The 26,323-nt window shown below is 34.2% G+C and overlaps 1 protein-coding gene and 1 pseudogene across 1 annotated transcript in view; one reads left to right on the plus strand and one right to left on the minus strand.

Annotated features, from left to right (window-relative positions):
• Window positions 1-26,323, plus strand: part of LOC111147665 (sodium/potassium transporting ATPase interacting 2) — a 998,919-nt gene that overhangs the window by 465,883 nt on the left and 506,713 nt on the right. Inside the window, exon 2 of the mRNA XM_022503870.1 lies at window positions 8,795-8,932. Within this exon, the coding sequence (XP_022359578.1) occupies window positions 8,795-8,932 (138 nt within the window). The remainder of the gene's footprint in view (window positions 1-8,794; window positions 8,933-26,323) is intronic.
• Window positions 2,468-5,597, minus strand: LOC111147710 (annotated as a pseudogene).

The raw sequence follows: 26,323 nt of genomic DNA on the forward strand, positions 1-26,323 counted from the left end.
AAAAATACACACACACACACACACACACACACATACACACACACACACATCTATTAGACTAGTGATTAGAACAGAGCCACACACTTTGAGTGTACTCTGGACTCTTAGGAGAAACTACCTCCCAAAATTTTAAAGAAAGAAAAACATATATATACAAAAATAAGGGTAAACACGATGAAGGGATGGAATATGATTGTAAAGGTGAAAATTTAAAAATATTCTAAGAAAGGAATTGATAAGGTAAGTTGGTTGGAAAAAGAAGAAAAAAAAAGAGGAGAGAATATATCAGGCTTGAGACTAGAACAAAGCCATGTGCTAGATTTGGGGTATATTTTGGTCTATCAAAAGAAACTATCCCAAAATTTTAATGAAAAAAACCCTATATGTATACAAAAAATAATGTTAAGTATAATAAAGGAATAAAATATTACTATAGCAATGAAAATTTTAAAATATTTTTAAAAGGAATTGTTAAGATAAAATAGTTAAAAAGCATTAAAATAGAAAAGAGGAAACATTTAAAAAATAGAATAAGAAAAAATGAAATTAAAAAAAATAACTTTGTAAGACTAAAGGATCATGGGGAAGAAGCTATGAATACTATGTATTTCTTTCCCCTAGCTCTGGAGTTCCAAAGTTCTCCTTGATTGTTGAACTTGATCTTGGCTCGTTGTTCTTGCTGATCATCTGGGGTAGGGGCCTGTTGTAGTGATTCTCAAGTGTCTTTTCCCGAGGTGGAATTGCACTGCCCTTGCAAAGGGGCAGGCTAAGTAATCTGCTCTGGTTTGCTCTCAGGAGCTTTTGTTACCTGAACACTTTACATAGAGCTCTGGAGGATGGGAATGAAAATAGTGGCCTCCAAATCTCCGGCCCTGTTGGAGCCGATAGCTTGGGTCCCCACTCCCCAGTGTGCCCTCAGAGAAAAGCAGTCAATCCCTCCTGTCTCCCTGGTTTCTGGCCACACTCTGTGCTCACCCAGCCTGTAACTGAGCATTTTTATCTCTGGCACACAGCCCCATTTGGAGTCTCCAAACCCAGGAGATTCCTGCAGTGTGCTCCCGCATCACTCCTCCTGGAGGAGGAAGGAGGGGGGTCTCTCTGGATCTGCCATGTGTGGGGTCCCTGCTCAAAGAGCACTGGTCCAACTCTGCATTGGATCATGGTTTAAGGTAACCCTGAACTGAGAGCTCACTCCTCAGCTCTGTCTTTGCATCTGGCTTCCCTGCTTCAATACATGGAAGCTCTGCCACACTCAGACACCCAGGTCCTGAGACCACACTGTCCCTGTGAGGGATGCTCCGCCACTTGCTGGGATCTGTCCCCTCCCCCTGGGGTCTATCTTCCCATCACTTCAGATTCACTTCTCCACGCATCCTACCTTCCAGAATGTGGTCGATTTTCTATTTCTAGAATTGTTGCTATTTTCTCTTCTATCTCCTGTTGAGTTTGTAGGTGTTTGGAATGGTTTGATAACTATCTAGCTGAACTCCTGGGACCTAATAATATTTCAATCTGCTACTCCTCCACCATCTTGCTTCCTCTCCAAAGGGACTTTTTTTTTTTAAACATTTAGTTTTATTGTAACAAAATAGCTTGTACACTTTTAACGTTTAAAACCAAGCATCATCTTTCTTAATCAGTGAAAACAAAAAGAAAATTTAAAAATAAACAGGAACAAAATTACAATAGAGAATGTCAATTCCAAATAAGATCCTACAGGTTCTGCTGATTTGTCCATTGAGTGACAGGGCTCAAGTCATCATTAGGAGAGAGTTTTATTTTAAAAATGTCATCTTAAACTGCAAGGATGCCCGTTAAACATCACAATTAAACATGCCAAAGGAGAAGCCATGTTGGCAAAATGCCCACTTAACCCACCCAAACATCTCAAACCCACCCTTTGCTGACCTTCTATAACCCCATTTTTTAAAGGTTTTTTTTTTCCTTTTTTTTTAAACAAGCGAAAGTAGACAGGTACATGTTGGTAAATTGTAACTGTCCATATTCACATAGAGATACAGTGTATTCTCTGAGCCTGATATACAGAGAAAGGAGGAAAAAAGCTAGAATTCTATGCACTATTACATAGGGACCTAGTGTCCTCCAGCTTCTAGCAGAGCTAAGGGAGCAGAAGGTTTTTCTTTTTTCCCACAGAGCATGGTGCTGTTGATTTCCATAAAGTTTTTGTTTTTGTTGAGACAGGAAGGGACCAAAATGGAACAAAAAGTGGTAGAGATTCTTTTCCCACTGTATTCTGCTCAAGGTATTTCCCCCCAAAATAAGCTGAGAACCATGGTATAAAGGGAGAGAAAAAGGAGACTTCAAAAAACAGGGCAAATGAGCACGAGAGGAGAAAAGAAAAAGAAAAAGAAAAAAAAAACAAAAACAAAAAAACAAAAATGATGGCAACTTGCTCCAGGGACTGAAGAAAATTAAAAAAGGAAGGTTGGGATCCATCAGTGTTCCATTAGTCATCTTCTCCTTCATTCTCCTTTTCTTCCTCCCCCTCATCATCATCTTCGTCTTCTTCACCTTCATACTCATCTCCTTCTTCATCCGTATCTTCCAGTCTTTCTTCTTCATCATCATCATCATCTTCTTCTCCTTCCCCTTCTTCGTCATCCATATCAGGAACCAAGTAGTACTCTAATGGCCAAATATCATCTTTGATGACCTCTCCTAACTCATCTGCACCTGCATCAGAATGGTCAGTAAACCAGGTGAAGAAGCTCTCTGGTTCCTCAAGCTGTCTCTTCCTGCTGGCTTTATTCTGTGTTTGACTTGAACGTTTCGTCAAATCCTTTCCAGATTTCCATTTGATTTCAGTGGACTTTGAAGATGGATCACCACTCTCATTCAGATGAAATTCTTTGGAGAGAACTTTATTTTCAAAGTAAGGGTTTTCATCAAAATAAAAATCTATTCTGTAACCTGATTTAATATCGTCAAATTCTGTCACTTCAACTCTTGTCAAATAGTATAGCACCTCTTCATCCTCCTCCCCAAGCAGTGCAGACACTTGTGGATGGTTGACAAATGTTGTTACCCAAAAATTGGGGATTTTGGCAATTCCAATCTCTTCTGAAAAAGTGGCTAGCGGAGTTTGTTGTATTTCTGTTCTACTTTCAAAATCTCCTCACTGGCTTGTTCATTAAGTCTGTCCATTTTATTTTGTACTTCATCAGTATGTTCAATTGCTTCTTGCTGTTCTTGTTCTCCCTTACGCAAGTACTGAGATGTTGATGTCTGCCCTGCCTTGGGGACAGGAGGCAGTCTCAATTTCTTTCTTTGAGGCGGAAGCATAGACTGGCGTTTGGGGGCTGTACTGTGAGGAAACTCCACAAAGCCAGGAGAGGGGCATGTCTGGAAGCTCTGCTTGCTCTGCAAAGGGACTTTTAATTGGAGAGCTTTGCTTGCCTAGCATCCCAGTCTGAGGCTATCTTATCTCTCTCCAGGGACCTGAGTGTGGAGATAGTCTTAAAGTGTGGGTTCCTGATGGAGAGTGAGGACAGTGAAATTGGAGAGGGTACAGGAAGAACAGATGTGTCCATAGAAAAATTTAATTTCAATCTATAATTTAGCAGTAGAAACAATTTGGTTTTTGCTAGCCTCTAATAACACACTTAAATTTCTTTTTAAATCAAGGAACCCATGTTCTACCATGATGGTATAAAAAAGCCAAATTTTTTTCTCAAATTCTGTATGTAATATGTTTTATTGCATATCAACTGTAATAACTTACAAGTTATATTTTAGGGACATAAAATTACAGAAATATTTTGGAGAAAAATTTATTAAGAAACCTTAGTAGTTATTAGCGGAATGCAGGGTCTCAAGGAAACCAATTCTGAGTCCCACCCATTGAAAACAACTAGCTATAAACGTCCCGTTATGGCTTTTAAAAAATATATTTTAAAGTGTTCATGCACTGTAATTGCCTTGTTAATAAAGTTAAATGGCGATAGCTACCTAGGAAATATGAGTGACTCTCAATTTGCTATGCAAACAGTTGAAGCACACTCGTTTCAGACTGAATACTCTCCTAATAAGGGGTCAAACTTAACTTAGCAAATTATTTACTTAATTGGGCCCAGTTTTCTCAGCGGTACATTGAGGAGTGTTGAGTGAGTCTCTTCTAGTTTGAAAAGTCAATAAATACATTAATCCTAAAGGTATTTCACAGATGCTTTTTTTGAATATCTGTTGTCATTGTTAGTGAGATGAATTCTACTTAATGTATTTATAAGAAAGGTTTTTGAAAACCTTTTCCAGTTGAAGTTGAACTTTTTCAGTTTATGAAAACTTTTGCAGTTGAACAGTGATTACTAAAATCCATGTTTACTAAAGTGCAAAAGAGGAATCATTTTCATGTTTAAACAGTTTATATGTGTATATCAAAGAGAATTAATTACACTTTTTATAATATTTGCCATTTTGCAATCAGAATTTTCAGCATGTTCAGCATTTTCCCTTCTGGGGATTTAGCCTATGGATGTACCAACACACATGTACAAAGTTTTTAATGCACTCAAGTGTGTTACAACCAAAAATTGACAACCAAATGAATATCTGTTAGAATGCTTAAATGAGGATATAATGAGGTAGATCTCTACATGTAGGTTGTAGTCATGTAGGGAAACATCCACAAACATCACAAAGTGCAAGGTAAAAAGCCACATTTACATTTATGTAAATAAAATTGTGTGAAAAAATTTCACACACATATATATGACAGATAAAGGCCTATGTGCTGGCTTCCACAAATTGACACAGGTTACTTTTGGAGAAAGGGAATAGGACTGATGGTTTCTTCAAAGTTTGTTAAGTGCTTACATGAACATTGTACCTTGTGTTTAAAGGTTGTTGCAACCTCTTTAACAGAGATAGAGAAAAAGAGAGAAAGATGATTAAGTTCTGGGTCAGTTAATCCACATAAGACTTCCAAATAAAATTTTATTTAACTCAAACTGAAACTGTGGTAAAAATAATATTAAATTTCAAGTAGGGATTTTTCCCAGGAAGAAAAGGATAAATGAACATGGCAAAAACTATCAATATAAACAATCACATTAATGATAGAAGAGAATGAAGTAATTATCTCCATAGATGCAGAAATAATAAATAGTAAAGATTAGCCTCTATATTAACAAACAGAAACTTCATAAATAATAGTATTGTAAGAGAATAGAATTCTTTGTGGAAAGCACCAAGTTATGCATTAATAATAGACTACTATCTAGAAGCCAAGCACAAAGATTTAAATTTATATAGAGCTAAACAGACAAGCATGAAAGAGACTTATTCCATAAGACCTTTCACCTGAAAACGACACATAGAAACAGCAGTAGTACACACAATCTCCAACTTAGGAAAGTTTGACTTATGATTTTTTTACTTCACAGTGGTGTGAAAGCAATATGTATTCACTAGAAAATTACCTCAAATTGTGAATTTGGTTCTTTCCCCAGACTAGTGACATACAGTGCAAGCCTCTGTAATTATACTGGGCAAGAGGCAGGGAGCCACAGCTCCCAAGTAATTACAGGGTCACAAAGGTAAACAACCAGTACCCTTACATTCTGTACCCATACAGCCATTTTGTTTTTAACTGTGCATACAGTATTCAATAGATTACATGAGATATCCAACACTTTATTATAAAATAGCTTCATGGTAGATGGTGGTGTTCCCCTGCTGTTCACTAATGTAAGTGTTCCGAGCACATTCAAGCCACAAGGAAGACCTCAGGGTGTCTGAGACTCAGGATGTCTGAGACATGAAGTGTATTAAGTGCATTTTTGACTTATGATCTTTCCAACCCATGATGGGTTTATCAGGACATAACCCCATTGTAAGTCAAGGAAGATCTATATATGTTTCTCAAGGCCATATACATATATTTGTATGACAAGTATGTAAAAGACATAAAGCACATATATTACAAAGGGCCTAATAGGAGAAAGGAGATTAAAGGCAGAACATGGGTTGAAGGAGGCAAATAAGAAAATAAAATAAAACCAAAAAGGAGCTTTGCCTTGACTAATGTCATGAATTGACAAGTATGATCAAAGAAATTCTTTACGTTATTTCACAGTAAATAATAAGTAAAAACATAGCATGTACCCTGTACGCAGCATAGGCCTATAGCATAAACTGCAAAAGCTTTTTGGTTCTGGACTGGGTTTGGTTTGGACTTTGGTTTTGGACAAGTTTGCAACATAGGGACACAGTTAAGGGACCGTGCACAGAGCCCCGTGTTTTGGGGTTTTGTTTTTGTTTGTTTGTTTAGCATTTATCACTTCTAAGACATCCAGAGAATTGCTTAGCCACACTCTATGTTAGATTTCTTAATCTGAAAAATAAGACAATATTGACCTCTCTGGGGTTTGTGCAGAATCAATGAGGTAATACATGACTGGGAATAACCAGAATGCCCATCAGATGCTGAGTGTTTTAACTAATATTTGTTCTCCTGCCTCCATGCCCATCACCCTTTCAGTAATTCCATAGTTAATATCTTTCAGTTGGAAAGGAGTTCATAGAAAAGACTGCAACTACTTCCATATATTGTCATTCCTGTTACACTCTCTGAATTTTTCAGAAAATCTTCCCTTCTCCAGCCCCAGCTCTAAATTACAGAACCTGTGATAAAGCTACTTATGATGGCTAATAGGGCCAATCAAAGGTAAAAGCAGAAATATTATGTGAAGAATTGCACATTAACTCATTCAGTCTACATAACCTTGTAAGTAATGTTTGATGAAAGTATTAATTCTGTCATTAAAAAAAAAAAGACTAATACATGTTGATGTAACTTCATTTAGCCATGCAGGCTTTGCAAGTATATTATCATCTATGTATTTTTTGTAATTAACGATGGTGCTGCTATTTTCTTCCATAATTGGTGCATTTATTGAGAGATTTCCCACTGTTTGACTAATGCATTTCATCCTCTATACTTTTTCCCTGCTGGGTCCCCACAGTTATGACGCTCAAAATTTATAGAGTTTAGATTCCTCTTGCTGCTATTTACATTCCTACTTACTGTTTATTCATAGGATCAAGATGGAGAGTTCTATGTTGGAGTGAGCTTTCATACAGATGATTAGCAATGGGACTCTGAGAACAACCACTTATTTTTTTGTACCATTAATGGATTCAAAAACAAGGCATACATAATACTTCCTAACACCACAAATGGTTCTCCTTTATGTGCAGTGTTGACTGCATGATAGCATTGAAGGAATGTTTCATCAGAAGGCAGTTCAAGGTTTATGAATCTGGAGTCATAGGCAATGTTATTTACATTCCACTTTTGCAACTCCAGTGGGTATTGTGAATTTAGAATATGCAAGGTAGAACAGACTACATTCTCTCTTTTTTAATCACCGCCAAGACTAAGTGAAAATGAAGATTTGACAAGGCTGGATTACCATTACAGCCCTTATATGGTACCCAGCATGCCTTAGGAAACAGAAGTGTTATGCAAACAGTTGTCATGAATTTATTTTCTTTTTCAATGCCTGGTGGAAATGTACACTGTGCAGCTAAAGAAATGCAGTGGGAATAATGATCATTCAAGGAATCTTCAAAGTGAGCTACAGGTATTTAATTTAAAAGCACACTAATTTGAGAGTTAGTATCCTGACAAGGAATATCATTAAAGCACAGTGATGTTAGTAACTGAGGGTTTTTTAAATCCTTTCCTTCAAAGCTTGGCTTGAAAAAAAAAATTGTTGACTCTCTGTGTGGAAGATCATCAGGTCCTTTCATAATGTTTTACTCCAAACAATTGATTATCATTCCACCTGAGGGAAGACACGAAGGACGAAGCTGAGTTTAACTCACCATTCCTCTTTTGCTTTGTTAGATCTGATGAGAGATTTGATAGCTATCGAGGTTTTCCTTCTCAATATCAAATGGCACTTCTTGACTTTGGCAGCTTTTGTCTGGTTGGTTGGTTGGCTGGCTGGCTGGCTGGTTTTTTTTTCTTCTCTTACTCCTTAGATTTGTACCTGTGTGTTAACTGTAAAGTTGTAAGCACAAGATTAATGTAAGATAATTTGAAATGACCTAAGTTCCTTGCTTTTATAACAGTGATGCTTTATTTTTATATTTGTTCCCCATTATTTTAATGTACTTTTTTCACCCTTTTGCCAGTTATATGGGTAACTGGGTATGACAGAAAAAAAAGAAAGTCATGTTTAATTTATAATCCAGGTCAATTTGGGGTAGTAGAACCCTAAACAATAGTCAAAATCACGCATTTTACAAGTGAGGCATCAGAATCCCAGACAAGAGCTAGACTTAGCTAGGGGACTACAGCTGTTTGGAGTCAGATCTAAGTCCAGAATTCAGGTCAGTTGACTTGGTGATGAGTTATTTTTCCTCTACGTCAATCCCCTTTGTTTTATTCTCAACCTGTATAATGACATTTGGGCAGATCCTAACAGTAAACTCTTTGTGTGGACTTTGCAAACTTGCTGGTTGATGAATCCAAGAGTTAGTGCATATGACGATATAATTTATCCTTCAACTGCGTAGATGATATCCTGTGAATATGGCTTGATACCTCCACAAAATCATCGTTAAAGGGATTGTAGCTATCTGTGAATCTACAACTTCCATAGTGTTTCTTTGAAATATACCTGAAAATGTCAGTCTCACTGTTAAAGACAAATGCCAGATAGAGTAACACAATTATAATTGCTAATTAGAATGCAATATGATCCTTTCTCTCTCTCTCTCTCTCACCACTGTGCTTATGTTTATGTATCCTGTTTTGCTATTCTAGGTTTGTGTGCTGGAGAGGCAAATATTTGACTTCCTTGGATATCAGTGGGCACCTATCCTGGCAAATTTTGTACATATTATTATCGTCATTCTTGGTTTATTTGGAACTATTCAATATAGACCTCGTTACATAACAGGAGTAAGTACCTTTCCTGCTTCTTTAAAAAAGGAAAAATTGGAGTAATGATGCAAACTACAAATGTCTTGAAAATTTATATGTATATCCTCTCCTTAAAGTACTATTAGGTTGTTTTCCTAGTTTCAGATTACATTTACAGTAACTGAAAATGTCAAGTTTAAAACACTTGACGGTGAACATAATCAGATTATATTTTCATAAACTGCACTTCCAGTAACTATTTCTTTTAATTAAAAACAGAACTATGCCCCTATATTTCCAAACTATAAGATTGTGTCCTTTGATTTAACAGATTTTGATGGGAATCTTCCCCATTTTAAATAATCATATTTTATAAATTGAATAAATATAGTTTAAAATCAATACAAATGAGTATGTAGCTCTGATGTCAAAATATTTACAGATATTGGGGTTAATATTTGATACTTTTGAAAGCTGGAAGAATCTAGACTGTAGTCTGTATATTTTCCATATTTCTCTTTTTGCTTCAGAGGAAGTATTTTGCATCTCCACTCAAGTTAAACTTACTTAACATAAAAGTGAAATCCAACTGTGTTGCAGTTGCTATGGGAACCATAACTTAGAATTTTTTACTTTTGTATGTGCCTCCGATCTCAGCTATAGCTCTTCATTAATGTAGATTTTTTTTAGTTTCATCATTTTTTCTCTTCTATTTTTGACAAAGGAAAAGCCTATAAGCATTTATTTAAAATTATAAAGCAATTTTATGGTAAAGGAATATATATATATAAGCTAGTGCAGCTAAAACTCTGCCTTATTCAACACAAACCAGCAAGCCTTCTCAGGTTTCACAAAGGCCTCCTTCACATAAAAGATGCCCTCTTCTGACCTGCTGTCCCAGTCATCTGGAACCTAGATAAAGCTCCCTGGGACTGAAACAGACAATGTTGTGACAGCTGGACCAAGGGATCCACTGTCTGTCTAAGGATGAGTGAGAAACCCATAGCTTTCTTCTCTGGGTGCATGCCCAGAAATGAGTCCATGTCCTCTCTAAGGGTATATAGCCATGTAAATCACGTAAAAAGTACGATGTGTTTTGTTGCAGGGTGAAGTTTTTCAATATACAAGATATGATAGGACCATTCACTTTCTTATATAAATTGTAATATGATCCAATATAGGGAAAATAGTACAGTGATTGGGAGTGGGTCTTCCAAAGTCATAATATCAAGACTGAAATCTTGGATCTGCCATTTTAAAAAAAATTTTTAAACAAGCATGACCTCACCAATTTTTGGTTTTCCTACTTTAAAAATAAGAGAATAATTATATTATCCCATAAGCTTCAATTAATTAGTTATAAGTCATTATATGAAAGATTCTTAATTTAACTGTTCTCTCTCATTAGACTTTGAGGGTCCTCTGTGATTTTTTGTGTATAAATAATGTTGCTCTAAGTATAAACTTATAAATATGTCATCTCTGTTTCTGATAAAGATCTTGGAATAAAAATCTAGATGTGGATCAAAATGTTCGAACAGTTTAAAAACTCAGAGTTTTGTTGGGAGGAATAAATGGAATATCCTGTAAAATGTCCTTAGCACAATGCTTGGTATTTAAAAAGTGTCAATAAAAGTTAGCTATAATATTTTTCTCATTTTGAATTTGAAATGATATTAAATTGTATAGACTAGTGATAGAATGGCAAGCCATTTAAAATAGAGCAAGGTGTTCTAAGTCAGTGATTGAACGATTTTTTTCCCTTTTATTCCAGGCTGCTACAACTCTTTAAACAATTTTGTAGAATTTCTATGTATCAAATTATAATCCCATCCCTTTAGATAAAATACATACCCACAAATCTTCTGAAGAAAGGCTGTTCACTCTAACATGAGATGAGAATTAAGATGCCAAGCGACAGCTTTAAGATTGTTAGATATTTTATATAGCTGAGAGTGTCTCTGAAATCTTTCTGAGGTCTTAACAATGGGTCTTAGAGCAACATCTTTGCTTTGATCTTAACTTGCAAACAGCATTCTGAATTTGATCTTTTCCTTGAGAGTGTCTTACTTGAAAAACCTCTTGCCAGTTGGAGATTCTGTAAATGTGAAACCTTTATTTTCCAACTCTGAAAGTCCTGAGCTGGAAATAAATTCTCTAAATTTTGCTTAGAAACTGAATTGGTCTCTCTTTTGCTCATTCCTCTCTTATAATTGTCATACTATGTGTGGCTAAAAGGTGGCAAATAACACAGTCAGCTGTTTGCTTGGAAATCCACTTAGCCAGATCCACAAGTTGATAGGTATGTTTTCTCTCTTCCTAGTATCGCAGCCAACGGTCAAGCTCATTGTTCTGATAGTAATTTACTATAAATCCTTTTTTCCCCAGTCCTCAAAAATCACTTCCTTACTGTCCTTCCTGTCTTCACTGAGAGTCTCCTCATAGCCCTTCTGGCCTCCACCTGTTACCTTTTTGTAAAACTAATGCTGTGTTTTAGGTTTATATTATAGTATCATTTCAGTTTTGGTACTGATTTCCGGTCTAGCTATTTATTTCTGTATATTTTCTGTATAACAAACTTCTGAATAATCAAATTAATGGAATCTAATGTCTGTTATGCTATGTTAAAAGTCAAACATTGATTCAGAAAGTAGAGAATTTGACATAAAAATGGAGTTAATATTTTTAATTTGCCTAAAGATGACCAAAGGAATTAAAGAAAGTTAAAAGAAATCTGAATGAAATTACAGATGACAGAAATTGTGATCATTGAAGAATCTGTGTTTAGCAGAAAAATGCATAACTGGGGCAAGCTGTAATTAAAGATAATGTATTGTTGCACTTAGCTAATTTCCAAAGGCTCTCTGTGTCCTGGAGATTCAGATATGAACAGTGAAATTTATTTTTCTCTCCCCTAAATGTATAGGCCTTTATTATTTCTTATTGCTGTTTTATATTTTTGCATTATAAAAAATTCAGTTTAAAAATAGAAATACACTCATAATTTCAAACTGAAAGTTATTATTAATATTTCTGCATATTTCCTTCACATATGTGCAACTGAAACATGCCAGATTCTGTGGCACCTGGGTGGCTCAGTCATTAAGCATCTGCCTCTGGCTTGGGTCCTGGGATCGAGCCTTACATCTGGCTCCCTGCTCAGTGGGAAGCCTGCTTCTCCCTCTGCCACTCCCCCTGCTTGTATTCCCTCTCTCACTATGTCTTTTTCTGTCAAATAAATATAAAATCTTAAAAAAAAAAAGAAACATGTCAGATTCTTCTACATTTCAAATAGGTCTTCATCTCTTTTAACATTATATCAAACAATTTTAAATTCAGATAGATATTCATTTAACCTTTTACACTCTTGTTATTTATCATACTATATAATAATACATAACATATATTATGGGTTGTTATATATTATATATTAGTGATTTCCTTGTTTTTATGATAAATAATTCCATATAATCATCTTCATAAAAATACTCTCATCTTTATTTGTGATTTCATCCCTTAGAAGAAATATCTCAGTATAATGAAATAATATGAACAATTTTAAGGTTTTTAGTATATAATTGGGAATTACCTATCCAACATTATTTTACTGAATTATCCTTCCAGAAATGTACAGCAGAGTTTATTTTACTGCACTCTTCCTGACCTTTGTGAGATAGGAGAAGAAAATGTCATTTTTGTTTTGAATTGCATTTCTTATCTTGACAGAGTTGGACTTTTCATATGTTCATTAGCTATTTTCCATTTGTATATCCTTTTTGGAAGGATTGTCTTTTGGTATGGATTTACATTTGCTTATTTTTTTTCCTTTGGAATCTTAGTGTTTATCATAACAGTTTTTATGTATTGATATGATAAAGATATTTATCCTTTAAATATCATCAATTTTTATTTTGATGTTTATTATTTGACTCTTGTTAAAATGAACTCCCTGTCCCTTTGTCTCTTGCTAAAATAAACTCCCTGTCCCTTTATCTTCTATTGCTTTACAAATTATAAAATTTAGGGGTGCCTGGGTGGCTCAGTTGGTTAAGTGTCTGACTCTTGATTTCGGCTCAGGTCATGATCTCAGGGTCTGTTGGCTCAAAAGCTATGTCAGTCTCCATGCTCAGCAGGGAGTCTGCTTGAGATTCTCCCTCTGCCCCTCCCACACACACTCTCTCTCTTTCTCTGTCTCTAAAATAAATAAATAAATAAATAAATATATAATTTTTAAAAAATTATAACATTTAATTATCCTTTTGAAAAGCATAATGATGTCTTCATTGAGTTTTGTTTACTAATCTTTTTTTTCCTAAGAGTGAAGACAAAATATTTAAAAATTTAAAACAGGTTAACTGGAAAAAGAACTCAACAGTAGCCTTTGAGGGTCTCTGGCATTTCAAGGAATATAATATGTTGAAGGAAAATGATGATTTCAATTCTAAGCAAAGGAAATCTGAAGCCAGAACCCATAGGAAGCCTGTGTATTATAGAATTCTTGACAACATCAAATCCCCCCCAGAAAGGCCTAGTTAACTCTTGCAGAATGATTTATAAATCATTCACGGATGGCTCCCATGAAAGCATTTCCTCATGTCATAAATGGAACGGTCCAGACCATCTTCATCTGGACTAGGATGTGATGGGATATCAGTTTCTTAATGACCAAAAAATGTTAATATGTTGCACTGCTCTAAGTTGTCTAAAGTAATTTGAAGAGTGTACAAGTTCCTAACTGCTAAAGGCGCAGGAATTTTCTTGGTGACATTACCAGAATATGGGTTGCTGAATGGCCAAAAAGATTTCTTTTTTCCTTCCTTCCTACCTTTTTTCCTATTTTCCTTGCATCCTTTCTTTTTTCCTCTCTTACTCCCCCCACTTTCCACTTTTCTTTTCTATTTAAGTTATTTTGACAGAAAATATAATACCTTTCTTAGCTTGGGCCCCCTGGTTTGATCAAGGAAACCCGGTCCTGAAACTAGAAATAAATTTAAAATATCTAAAAATCCACTACTCTGATTTCATAAAAATGAAGGAGAGGACAGCATACCAGGATCACAGTAATATAAGAATCAGTTTTTTTTTTAACCACTTCCATTACCTTCTACAGATGCTCTTAGACATCTTCCTCTACAGTTCCTAGGAACCTCATATTGATTCACACAATTTCTGTCCAAATTCATATGCCTACCTAGGAAATAGCAGAGTTAGTTTATAGACCCAGGTCCTTTTCACTGCCAAACCCATGCCCTTAACCCTTGTACTGAAGTGTCACTTAGGAGCACAGTACAGAGGACCACAATCTATCTAACAAATGAAAACAAGTTTTGTTATGTTATTGGAAAACTTAAAATCCATCATGGCAATTTGGAGAGCATTTAGATTTTAAATTGTGATCTGCCATCCTTCATCACGGATTATATTTTTAGTTTTGTATTTAGTGAGGAAATGATCTCATGTCTCAAGAATTAAGAACAGAAAACCCTTAGTGATGGATATTTTTTTTCTTGCAAAAGAACATCATCATAGGGCATCCTTAATTTCCAGAAATAGTGATTTGGAATGGTGTTTTTTCTTTTCTTATAGCAATCAGCATTTTGATGATGATAATTCATATATAGACACATCTGTATATATCCTATGATTTATACCTAATATATATCAACTAAAGACAAAGTATCTCCTCCCACATTTGTTATTGGTAAAGAGCTCTAAAGAACTGATGAATTTGTGTCTATGTAATTGAAAAAAAAACCATATTATGTATTACCCATATCATTTGGCAAAATATGTTTTAATGCATGTTATCATATCTAGTGCAGAGGTTTGCCACGACATCAGTTTAGACTGCAATAGCTAATCCTAAAATTAAATGAATAGGAATGATTGGAATAGTTTCCTGTTTTATCAGTGAAAAAGCAAAAGATTAAAATAATGTGGTTAAAGCTAATTTGACAAAATAGGGCTGTGATGGCTAGAAAAAGAACCCAACGTTCATTCATCCTTCTTCCTGGTGTTTTAAGAATGATAAAGTAGAGTGTCTGGGTGGCTCAGTAGGTTAAGTGCTTGTCTTCAGCTCAGGTCATGATCCCAGGACCCTGAGATGGAGTCCTGACTCCTGTGTCAGGCTCCCAGCTCAGCAGGGAGTCTGCTTCTGCTTCTCCCTCTGCCCCTCCCTCCTTGTGCTTGTGTATGCACATTTTCTCTCTCTCTCACACAAAAATAAATTTAAATTAAAAAAAAAAGAATGATAAACTATTAGACTGTATCATTATATCCCTACTCATTCTTTCAAATTAATAAAATAATTGAACACCCTTTTTAATTAATATATTGAAGTTTTAAATGTTAATTTCTGACCATTTTTTAAGAACTACAGCTCCATTTGGGCCTCTCTGTTTCCTTACAGCAATTTTTAAAAAATAAATTACATGTGTTTCTCAATGAGTATTGATTTGTGAATTGACAGACATCCTTCTTCCCATTGAAGGTGAGGGCACAGGATTAAGAAGACAACAATGAAGCAGTTTCAGACAAGCTCACCTGCTTTGACTTCCTTGATTTTCTTCTCCTTGAGCTAACATAGTAAAGAAAAGTAACCTCTTGTCATCCAGGGAAGACCTAAGAGCCACAGAGTGACCGAAACACCAGAAGACCTGGGGTGCCTGGGGTGCCTGGGTGGCTCAGTCTGATAAGCATCAGACTCTTGATTTAGGCTCAGGTCATGATCTCAGGGTCCTGAGATAGATCCATACCCACCATGCAGCCTGCTTAAGAGTCTCTCTCTCCCTCTGCTCCTTCCCCCTCTACTGTGCCTGTGCTCTTGCACACTCTCTCTCAAAATTAAATAAATAAGTAAACAAAGGACAGATCTAAGGCCCATTTATTTGGGAAATATATACACACCTTAGAAGATCTATGAGAGCAGATAGTCACATACTTAATTTGTATGGGGGAAAAAAAAACTTCTCTAAATTTCTCAAATTTACTTTTTACTGATAATGGGCCATGAGTTGAATTTTAATGGCTCATGGAGCTCAGGTCCTGACAGAGATTATAACCAACAGTAATAAATGAGAAGCACTTTGTATGTCTTATTTCTAGGTCATATGTTTCTTTATGTTTTCACTTCTTTATATCCTTTAATAATGTTACCTCCCTAAAAATTTGTACACTCCTTGCAGTCATTTCTAGAAAGTTATTAATCTATGTTCAAGCAGTTGCCTTGCCTCTTTCATTCAATTCAAAATTCAATTCAATTCAATGGAGAAAAAAATATCCAAAAGAAAACTTATTGCAGCTAAAGCATTAAAAATTCACACTTTCTGTGTTCAGGACAGAAATTCAATGTAGATTAGAGATGAAGAGACTTGAGATAGTAGTAAATTAACAATGCTTCTAATGACTTAGAGTAGTTGTGAAAATAAGTCTTTTCCCATAAGCCTGGGAGGGAAAAGAGAAAAAAAAAAAAACATCATTACAAGTTTTATGGATTTAGCCTATAGTCCTAAAATAAATGTAATCATGCAACATGGTAAATGCAATTTATTCTCAAAAGGATGTGTTCCCTTGGGGAAGTGTGGGCCATTTGTTCTACAAGAAGATAGTCTGTGCTCTCATTCTGGAGTTAGGCTGTGACTAAAGATTTATAAAATGTAGCAAATATAAGTAATTACATTTTGACAATCTAAATTCATGTTTGTAAATCATCTAATAATTTTGGGGAAAATATTTTGAAGAGGAAACATGTTGTGATATATATGTGTATGTATTACTTTCCTGAAAAAAAAAAAAATCAAGTTTGTTCATGTCGATATTTTACAGAACCAAATACTAAAATTGGCTTTACAATAAAATAAAAGTCTTTCTCTTACCTCTCTCCCACTGGTCCTAATCTCTTTATAGTTATTCTGGAATACATAGATTGATCTATATGTATATCATCTATATATGTAGAGAATATACTTTAGAGAGTATGTAAAAGCAAAGAAATCATTTTAACCTAATTTATTTTTGGATCATACTTTGTTTTTACCACCCTCACCTCCTGCCAAAGTTTCTGGTTGCCTTTCTTTTTTCTTTTGTAAAAGAGAAATGGAGTTTTTGTTGTTGTTGTTTGATTTTTAGCTATATCCTAAATCCATTTTTAATTCTTGATTCATTCTATCTATTGCTTGGTATCTATTTTACTGTTATTTTGGGAACACATTGCTTTCCTGTTTGAATTTAGACCATTTTCTTCATATTTGATCATGATATTATCTGTAGCTTTTCATTTTAATGGTATGCTCTTCTTCCCTGGAGAATTCTCTCATAGTACTCTCTCTTTTTGCTTTTACCTAAATTGGTTGCTCTCTGAGCCTCTTAGACATCTATCTTCCCTGCTCTGTTCTATGAGTTAGATTTATTCTTTCTTAGATGCAATGTGCTTTCTTTCTGATACTCTTCACACAACTTCCTGGAAAGGCATGCTGGCAAGGTAAACTTTCTGAATTTTTTCTACCTTTACAGTTGAGTAATAGAGTAATAGTTTTGTTAGATGCAGAATTCAGGGTTGAGAGCCACTTTTCTTTAGGACCCTGAAGTCATTGTTCAGTTGCATTCTAGGGAGTAGTGCTCCTGATGGGAAGTCTGATATCAATCTTTTCCTCATTCTTTCATAAATGATTTTAAAAGAAGTTCTTGAAATACTCATTTTATCCTTCTTGTGTTAGCATTTCAAGATGAGTTATCTAAGTGTATACATAATTTAAAATTTTATAGGTCTTTTAATTTGAAAAGACATTTATGCCTTCAGCTCTGTACTTTGCATGTATCATTTTGATGATTCTCTATGCATTTGAACATTTGCCTTCCTTAAACTCAGATCATTTCAATTAACAGTTATTATATATTATAGCTATTTGTTTATTTACTTAATTATTTAAAAATCTCTTTTCTGGGGCACCTGGGTGGCTCAGTGGGTTAAAGCCTCTGCCTTCGGCTCAGGTCATGATCCCAGGGTCCTGGGATCGAGCCCCACATCGGGCTCTCTGCTCTGGAGGGAGCCTGCTTCCTCCTCTCTCTCTCTGCCTGCCTCTCTGCTTACTTGTGATCTCTGTCTGTCAAATAAATAAATAAAATCTTTAAAAAAAAAAAATCTCTTTTCTTTCTCTGGAAAGATAAATGTGTTTGGCTGGTTCTAAAAGTCAAAGTCATAGAGGGATTATCCCTATTCTCTGGCCCACCTCCCCCCACCCCACCTCTGGCCCATTTTTAACACTTTTGTTCACATGTTCCTTCCTCAAGTTTCCAGAATTCTGCAAGTTTGCAGAATTCTGCCTAACATTTCAGCTTCCTTTGTGTCTGTTCACCCTGCCACATGGACAGTGAGCTGGCAATTGTTCCACTCTGCTTAATAATCAATACATGTATGTCTGGTCTTCTTCTTCCATCAGTTGGCTGAAATATCTCTGCTGTTGATGTTCTGCTCCTAATAGTTGCAGAAGTGTACACATTGTATGTTCAGCTTACCTTTTTAACCCAAAAGCATAACAATAAACATTTAACATGTTTTACTTTGGGATCATTTTCTTTTTATCAATGAGATCTGAGAGGATGACAAAGTGTTGTGCAAAGATACGGAAATCTAATGACATCTATTTAATTTTATAGTCCCAGATTGCTCTTTGAATATGTTAAATCATTTTATAATTCCTGTAAAAGATCCAAATCTTTGCCCATTTCTTGAGATGTTTATTTTCTAGTTAGTTTCTATTTATAGGTATTAACATCTTTTGATATTATAGAATTAACCTGTCACCCTTCAATATGTGTTAAAAAAAATTCTCTATGTCTCTCTTAATGTTTTGTTTTTTTGTTTTGGTCCCATTGACTAAAATGACTATTATTTAAATTTTTATCTCAGGAAGTATTTGTATTTTCTAAGTTTCCTGTCTCGATAATGAAGATAGTGAAGTTATACATATAATATCCTATATTATTTTCCAAGATATTTATTAATATTTATAGTAAGCTTTTAATTAATCTGAAATGTATTTTAGTATTTAATATTAAGTAGGACACCAACATTATTTTCTTCCATATGGGAAACCATTTGTTCTACCATTTATTTTCCCAAATAATAGAAATATCTTATTTTTTTATATTAAATTATGAAATGTACCAGATTTTTTCTCATATTTTTTCTCTGTTCTCTTCTATTGATTTATTCGCATCATATGTCACTACCTAATTTGTGATTTTAATGGGTTTATAGTATTGTGACAAATGGTAAAACAAGTCTGCTCAATATTTTACTTGTTCTTACCTCCCTTGGCTATTCTCCAGTTTTTATTCCTGAATGTTAATTTAAAAGTCATTATATTCAATTCAAAACAAAACAAAACCTATTAAGATTATAATTAGAATTGTGGGTTTTTTAAAAAATTAATTTGACAGAGGGATAATTTATGAAGTTCAAATTTCTCATTGAGAATTTAATGTCATTCCATTCTAATCTGTCTTATTTTATTTTGATCTTCAGTTCAATAAGACTTTGTAGACATTTTCATATAGATTTTGTGCCATTGTTGTTAAATTTATTCATATATGTTTTGTAGGTTTCATAACAATTGTGAATAGAATATTTTCCCCTAAGTTTTTATTATTAAAATGGAGAAAATAGATGTCTTTGGCACCTTTTTCATGTCTGAATTCTCTTATTAATATAGTGAAGATTTTCTAGCATCTCTTGGGTTTTTCAGGTATTATCTTTAAAGGGAAAAATTTCATTTATGTCTAGTATTAATAGTATTTATTTTATATCCTAATGTATTCATAAGATTCTCCAAGAAAGTGTTAAATCTAAAAGACAATAGCAAGAATCTCAGTCACATACTTGATTTTAAAATTAAAGATTTTAGTTGTTTTGTTATTTATTGTAAAATTGCTATTTAATAAGTGGTCCTTATTATAATTAAGTAGTTTCCTTCAATTATCAGGAAAGGCAATATATTTTATTAAATGTTTTTGAATCTACATTAATATGGTAATATTTCCTTTTTTTAAATTTTAGATGCATTCAGATAGGTTAGTAAGTGTTCTTATATTAACCCAACCTTCCTTTCCTAGGCTATAACTTATTTATTTGTAATATATTATCCTTTGCTTCAATGGCTGTATTCTACTTCTAATATTTTTATTTATGCTTCTTGCAACTTTATTCAAAAATTAGATTGATTCATAACTTTTCACCTATAATATTTTGCAAATTATGCAAGCTTCAAAGAATAAATTGAGATTTCCTTCTGTGATCTGGAACAGTTCAAATAGGATCAGAGATATTAATGTTTTCTAAAACTCATCTATGAAATAATCTAGTCCTGGTACTTTCATGAATGGTAGCAATTTAATCATCTTTCCAATCTATTCTACAGTAATTGGTCTTTTCAAGTTTTCCACTTCTTCCATGATTTTAGTTATCTAAATTTTGACAGAGCATCTATTTTCTGGAGCTTACATTTCATGTTATTGTTGTAGACTTTCAGGAATACTTGGTTTCTTTCTTTTTAAAAATATCTTCTTTATCCCTGGGCTGGTCTCTTTCCTCATTCTTTTTTTCCTCATCTCATGTAGTATTATCCCTGAATCAAGAGGAAAGTGAAAACAGATATCAAAGTCATCTCATTCCTGCTTTTGCCCTAACCCCCTTCTCCCTCCACAGCAATAGGAAGAAACAGGGTCTTGGCAACCCAGGCACCACCTCGTATATTTGCTAATCTTTATGGCAATGCCTATGGCAAATGGATGATGTAGATTTATGACTTACCTTGATTTAAATTTTCTTAGCATGGTTTTGTGTGGTAAATAACAATTATAAACAATAATTTTAAAAGTGGGAAAAAAAAAGATTGGGACTGAACAAAGGATTTCCACTTTAAGTTACTTAATTCTGAAATACACTAACAGCTTTCATTTTACCATTCCAGCCAAATTGACACTAAATAAAGAAGTGGTCTTTGGGAATAGTACTTCCTATAAAATCACTTCTGTGGAATATTCTTTATGCTATTTATTTCAAAATAAATCTTTCTTTGCAACGATAGCACAAATATTCTGATGTTGACCCTTCAGGTGCCTTGTGAACAGTTTTCCTTGCAGGATACTTTTTGAATGCCCAGCTGTCTCTTTAATGGAATGGGTGTCATTTTCCTGGTCATCTCTGTGTTTTATGTGTAGACATCTTGTCAGTGGTTTTTGGAGACCTTGACTCATCTGGGAACTCCATACACCAGAACGTGTTATCTAAACTCCACAGTTAAACCTCTGTCTGCCTAAACCTGTCATTTTCTGGAACACAATGGAATCAATTTTTTCTCCCCCACCCTCCTTTTTTTTTTTTCCTTTTAGAGGCACGCGTCTATTTAAGGAATTCATAAAAATAATGTTTTACTGCATGTATTGAAATCATTTTGTCTAGAATTTATTTGTATGGGGGAAAAGGCTCTTTGAATGAAAAATTAGCATGCATGTGCAAGTAGATGCCCCTTGGAAGTGAAGCTACTAGTTTTTAAATAATTTCACTTCATAGTAACAGTAAAATTGGGACCATGAGACATCTTATTTTAATTCTTTTGTCATTGTTTTGAAAGGTTAGTGTTTGATTAAAGGCTTAAATGCTTATATTTACATTTCAAGTTACACTTTCAGACTAGTTTTTTGTTTGAAAACTTATAATGAGGCAAAATTATATTTTGACAAAGTTGTCATTCCATCATCTTAGAAAACCTTTGTTTCTCCCTTCTCATTCTCTTTTTCTTGTTCCTTTTCTATTATTATTTCATTATTATTATTTTAAAACAAGACATTTAATCAAAGGCTTTGGGGAGTATGTGGACATTTTGAGAGGTTTCTAGCATGATGCTGTCAGCTGCAGACTTAGAAAAATTAAAATAATCTTAGCCCCATAGCTTTAGGTCAGTCTAGAATAATCAGATGGACTGGGCTCTTTTGTACTGCTCACATGCATGGAAGAGTGCTAGCACCAGCTACTGTGGGAATGAAACTCACTGGTTTTAAGAAAGAGGCTAAAACTGTATCAATTTTAACAAATCTAATACAATTTTATCAAGGAGAAATTAGTGTCCTTTGTAATGTTTTTTATGCTCCTGCTATTATTGATGCATTAGGACTGAAAGTGAATGAATTACAATAAACCAGATAGAACACTTGCTTTTAGATATCTGCTACTAACATCTATTCCCAAGGCATAATATAATTAAGGCTTTTCTGAACTAAAAATATATGTAATGAACTTGTTTTTTAAAAAAATTATTCTACCAAAGGCAATTTTCTGGTTTAAACTCACTGTTCTTGATAAAATAGTGAAAACGAATGAGACCTCAGAGAACATTTGCCATTTATCTGGTGATGGCTCTTTTCCTGTACCATGGTCACCCCCTCCATTATGAGAACCAGACTATCCATTATTATACAACCCCACTTTATTTGTACATCATTGTTAATATGTAAAGAATCACAGATTTATTTTTTGCAGATTTTAAAATTCAAAAAATTTTTGGCTTTTCAGTGTTACCTAGGTAATTATATAATTTCCCTGAAATTGCTTTTCTTTTTTTTTTAAACACTAAACACCTTGGATTTAAATTTGTTCATGATTAAGCTTCCACTCAGCTTTCACTCCTTGTAAATCAGAGCATAATGAACTCTGAACTCATTTTTTTTTAGTTTGCTTTCAGTCATAATAAACTATATACAGAGTATAAGTATAAATTTGAAATTTATAAAGCAAGAAACAGTGATAAAATGGAGTTGTTAGGCCAAAAATTTTTTTGGTTGTCTTTTATTTTAAAACATATTTGAGGATTTAATTCTTTAGCTCTTGAAAACATTTTATTTTATTCTTTGTTAATATTTTCATTTTACCATTTTATTTAGCTATGTGTGTATAAATAAATGTCTAACTAGAAAGTATTTATATCATAGTTGGTTTATAGGAATATTTAAAAATTCAGGTATTATCAAGAAGATGCAAAAAGTTCATGAAATACATGATGCCAAAATTATACAACTAAAAATTGCATTAAAATTGGGTAACATGCAAGTGGGAGAAGTTGTATACAAAATAATGGCAGTGCTCTACAAAAATAAGATAGACTCTGTATTTAAATGACCTCACCAAAATGCCACTTTTTCCACATTTTCCAGTGTGATCTGGGAATAAGTTATACTGCAGTGAAGTAAATATAAATTAATTTAGATTTTCCCCACAAATATTAGGAGCAATGAATAAAATCAAGAAAATCAGAATTATTTAGGAGAAAAATATTTCACTAACATCTAGTCCTTTTGGGACTTCCAGGTATGCCATGCCATCTGCTTTAACATTAAATGTGCCTTTTACACAATTGCAAAAAGGTATATTCTCTGTGTAGGTAAATCCTTTGTGGTATGATTTTGTTCAAAGTTGAGGTATATTAAAATTTTTAAGAGTTTATTTGAGCAAAAGTCAATTCAAATTGAGCACATCCCATCTAGCAGATAGAAGGAAGCACCAAGGAGCTGTATAAAATGAAGGACTTTTATAGGCAGAAGGGAGCAGGAACAAAGAAGTTATACTAGGCAGAAAGAAAAAATGTAGGTTACTTTCCTTTAGGGGATGGCAGAGGTCTATTAGGCAGATAACCCAACTTGTACTATCAGGCAATTCCTGAGTGACTGTTTTGAGATTCCATTTCTGGGAGAGCTAAAGCTGTAATTAGGGTCAATTTTCAGTTTGGTGAAGTCACTTACTGTAAGTGACTTCATTTGAGGCCTGATGTCTTGTTTTTATCCCTTTGCACTAGATCAAACCAGCACTAAGACAACTTTTCTTCTGTTTCTCTCTTTCTGTCTCTTATTAATCGTGTGCAAGGGTTACTAGATAAAGATTAGACCTGAAATAATTATGATAATAACAATTACCCTGATGTCTCATATGTAACAATATTCACTATAATATATATATATATATATATATTGTCATATAAGTCTTTCCCATGGTCACTTAAGGTAGAATGGTAAAAATTAAGTTTACAGAGGACCACTGATGCTTAGTGAAACTAAGTAACCTTCCTAGTACCTCATATTGCTATTATGTAGACACTTTGGATTTGTCATAAGTCTGTCTTCAAAGTTCGTGCCTTTTCTTCTAGGTTATGTTGCATCTCCAAGGAACGAAAAGGCACAAGACAGTGAATCATATATAGCTTATGACCTAGAGCACACACACAAAGTACAAATGCCATACTATAATCACTAATATGGTTCTGGTGTCACTTACCAATTCCTACAACCTAACCTGTCCCTGCAACCTTGAACCACAAATGATATCTGCCCAATTCCTGCCTCCTACTTTGCTACATTTCTGCCTTCTGTGCTTCTGTTCACATGCAGCTGAATATGGAGTGATTACTTCTGATTTCAGAGCACAAAGGGCAACAGTAAAGAATTTCTAGCATTTGAATTTCCAATTCCTGGAAGTCTAGCAAAAAATTATTAAGAGACAGGTTCATGAACTCTATTTGTACTGCTCTATTACTGCTCCCATTTTGCCCTGAACAGATCTTCATAGGTCTGTAACTGTTGTGTCACTCTCCTCCAGTGTAGACAAATTCAGCTAATACCTACTGCACAATGCAGTGTTTGCTGACTTGCTGAGGTTATAGATTTAAGAAGTCTGGCTCTGTAGGTAGGAATAGAACAGCACCCTGCTGAGGATTTGTCCCATTACATAGAAACCCTTTATTTTCATGTCCCATTGTGAGATGCTATGTCACCGGCCCCAACTATGGATAAAATACTTTGCCTTCTCCCTTCTAGAATTGTGTTGGTTTTTGTACACTTGCATGTGGGTTACACCGTGGCAATTACTTTAATTTTTTTGAGTTTCCTCATCTTTAAAATGGGGATGCTGACACTTACTCTAGCTACCAAGAGGAGGCAGAAAAAGAGACATAAAATATAAAGCACAAATATTTAGAATGATACGAGTAGAAGGGGTACACAGTATGTCTAATAAATGTCATGTCTATTAAGGAAATTATGTTTTCCTGCAAAATCAAATTCCAAGTGAATTTGCAAACAATGTCCTGGGGTTAGAACCTGAAAATACTGCTAAATGACTAGCCAAAGAATTATTTTCAGTCTCATATATTGTTTTGGATTAGTATTCAGACTACAACTTAAGGACTACTTAAAACATTATTTTCTTCATTGTATTTCCATGTAGCAAGTGATATTTTTCTTTCCTCTTTTACTCACAAAATTAGCCACTTCATTGAACTATCTGAATATTTTCAACTTCTCCAACATATTAAATTTGAAGGGCTGTAAAAAATCTATTAAAAACATAAAAGATTTAAGTACAGATTATGTTATAACCCTCATATACCATTTACTCTTTCCTTATACTTCTATTCTATGAATAGCCTGTTCTTTTAATGCTGCTCTTCATTTATACCATGCTAATATATTTGATTTCACAATTCATCCTTAGTGCTCCTGTTGTTAATAATTGCAAAGTTATAGGGTATTTGTAATTATATCCTTTCAGGAGAAGAATAATTTTAAATGGTACATGTTATAAACTCTTTTGTAGAAGTATGTAGGAATATAAGGATGACATCCATCGAATACGTTAGAAAGTTAAGGAAATAATTATATTGATACTCAACTGGTTACAGATTCACATATCAGCATATTTATAGCTCTGATATCTGGATAGAAGAAGAAGGAAATGGAGATTGTCCTCAGAAAACTCAGGATGGACGCAAGAGCTCTTATACACGTTACATATGATACATTTTTCTTTTTCTTTTTTCTTCTTTTAGAGATTTTATTTATTTATTTGACAGAGAGAGATCACAAGTAGGCAGAGAGGCAGAGAGAGAGAGGAGGAACAGGCTCCCTGCTGAGCAGAGAGCCCGATGCAGGACTCAATCCCAGGACCCTGAGATCACGCCCTGAGCCGAAGGCAGAGGCTCAACCCATGGAGCCACTTAGGCACCCACATTTTTCTTTTTCTATCGTTAGCTATGCATCTTTTCTCAAAAAATATTCAGTGGATGTATTTTTTAAAGTTTGTCTTCACGTGCAGTTGTAGAGTAATAAGCAGAAGGGTGGCAGCTTTTTTTTTAGGTGAAATCAATTTTAGATTGCTGGACTGGATAGATTTTGAAATTATTTTGGGATTAGGAAAATTTTAAACTCTTCCATTTAATCTATATTACTTAATGTAAAGTTTCAATTATAGAACATTTTATATTAAAACCACTTTTAGTATCTAGATTATTTTTCACAATACGAAGTTTCATTTATGAGGTGTATTTGTAAATAGTTAATTGCTGAAATCATTCAAGCCCCCTACTCTTTTTATTTTTGTCAGTAATC

This window comes from Enhydra lutris, unplaced genomic scaffold (genome assembly GCF_002288905.1).
Source record: "Enhydra lutris kenyoni isolate GAN:26980312 unplaced genomic scaffold, ASM228890v2 scaffoldscaffold17, whole genome shotgun sequence".
Taxonomy (NCBI): Eukaryota; Metazoa; Chordata; class Mammalia; order Carnivora; family Mustelidae; genus Enhydra; species Enhydra lutris.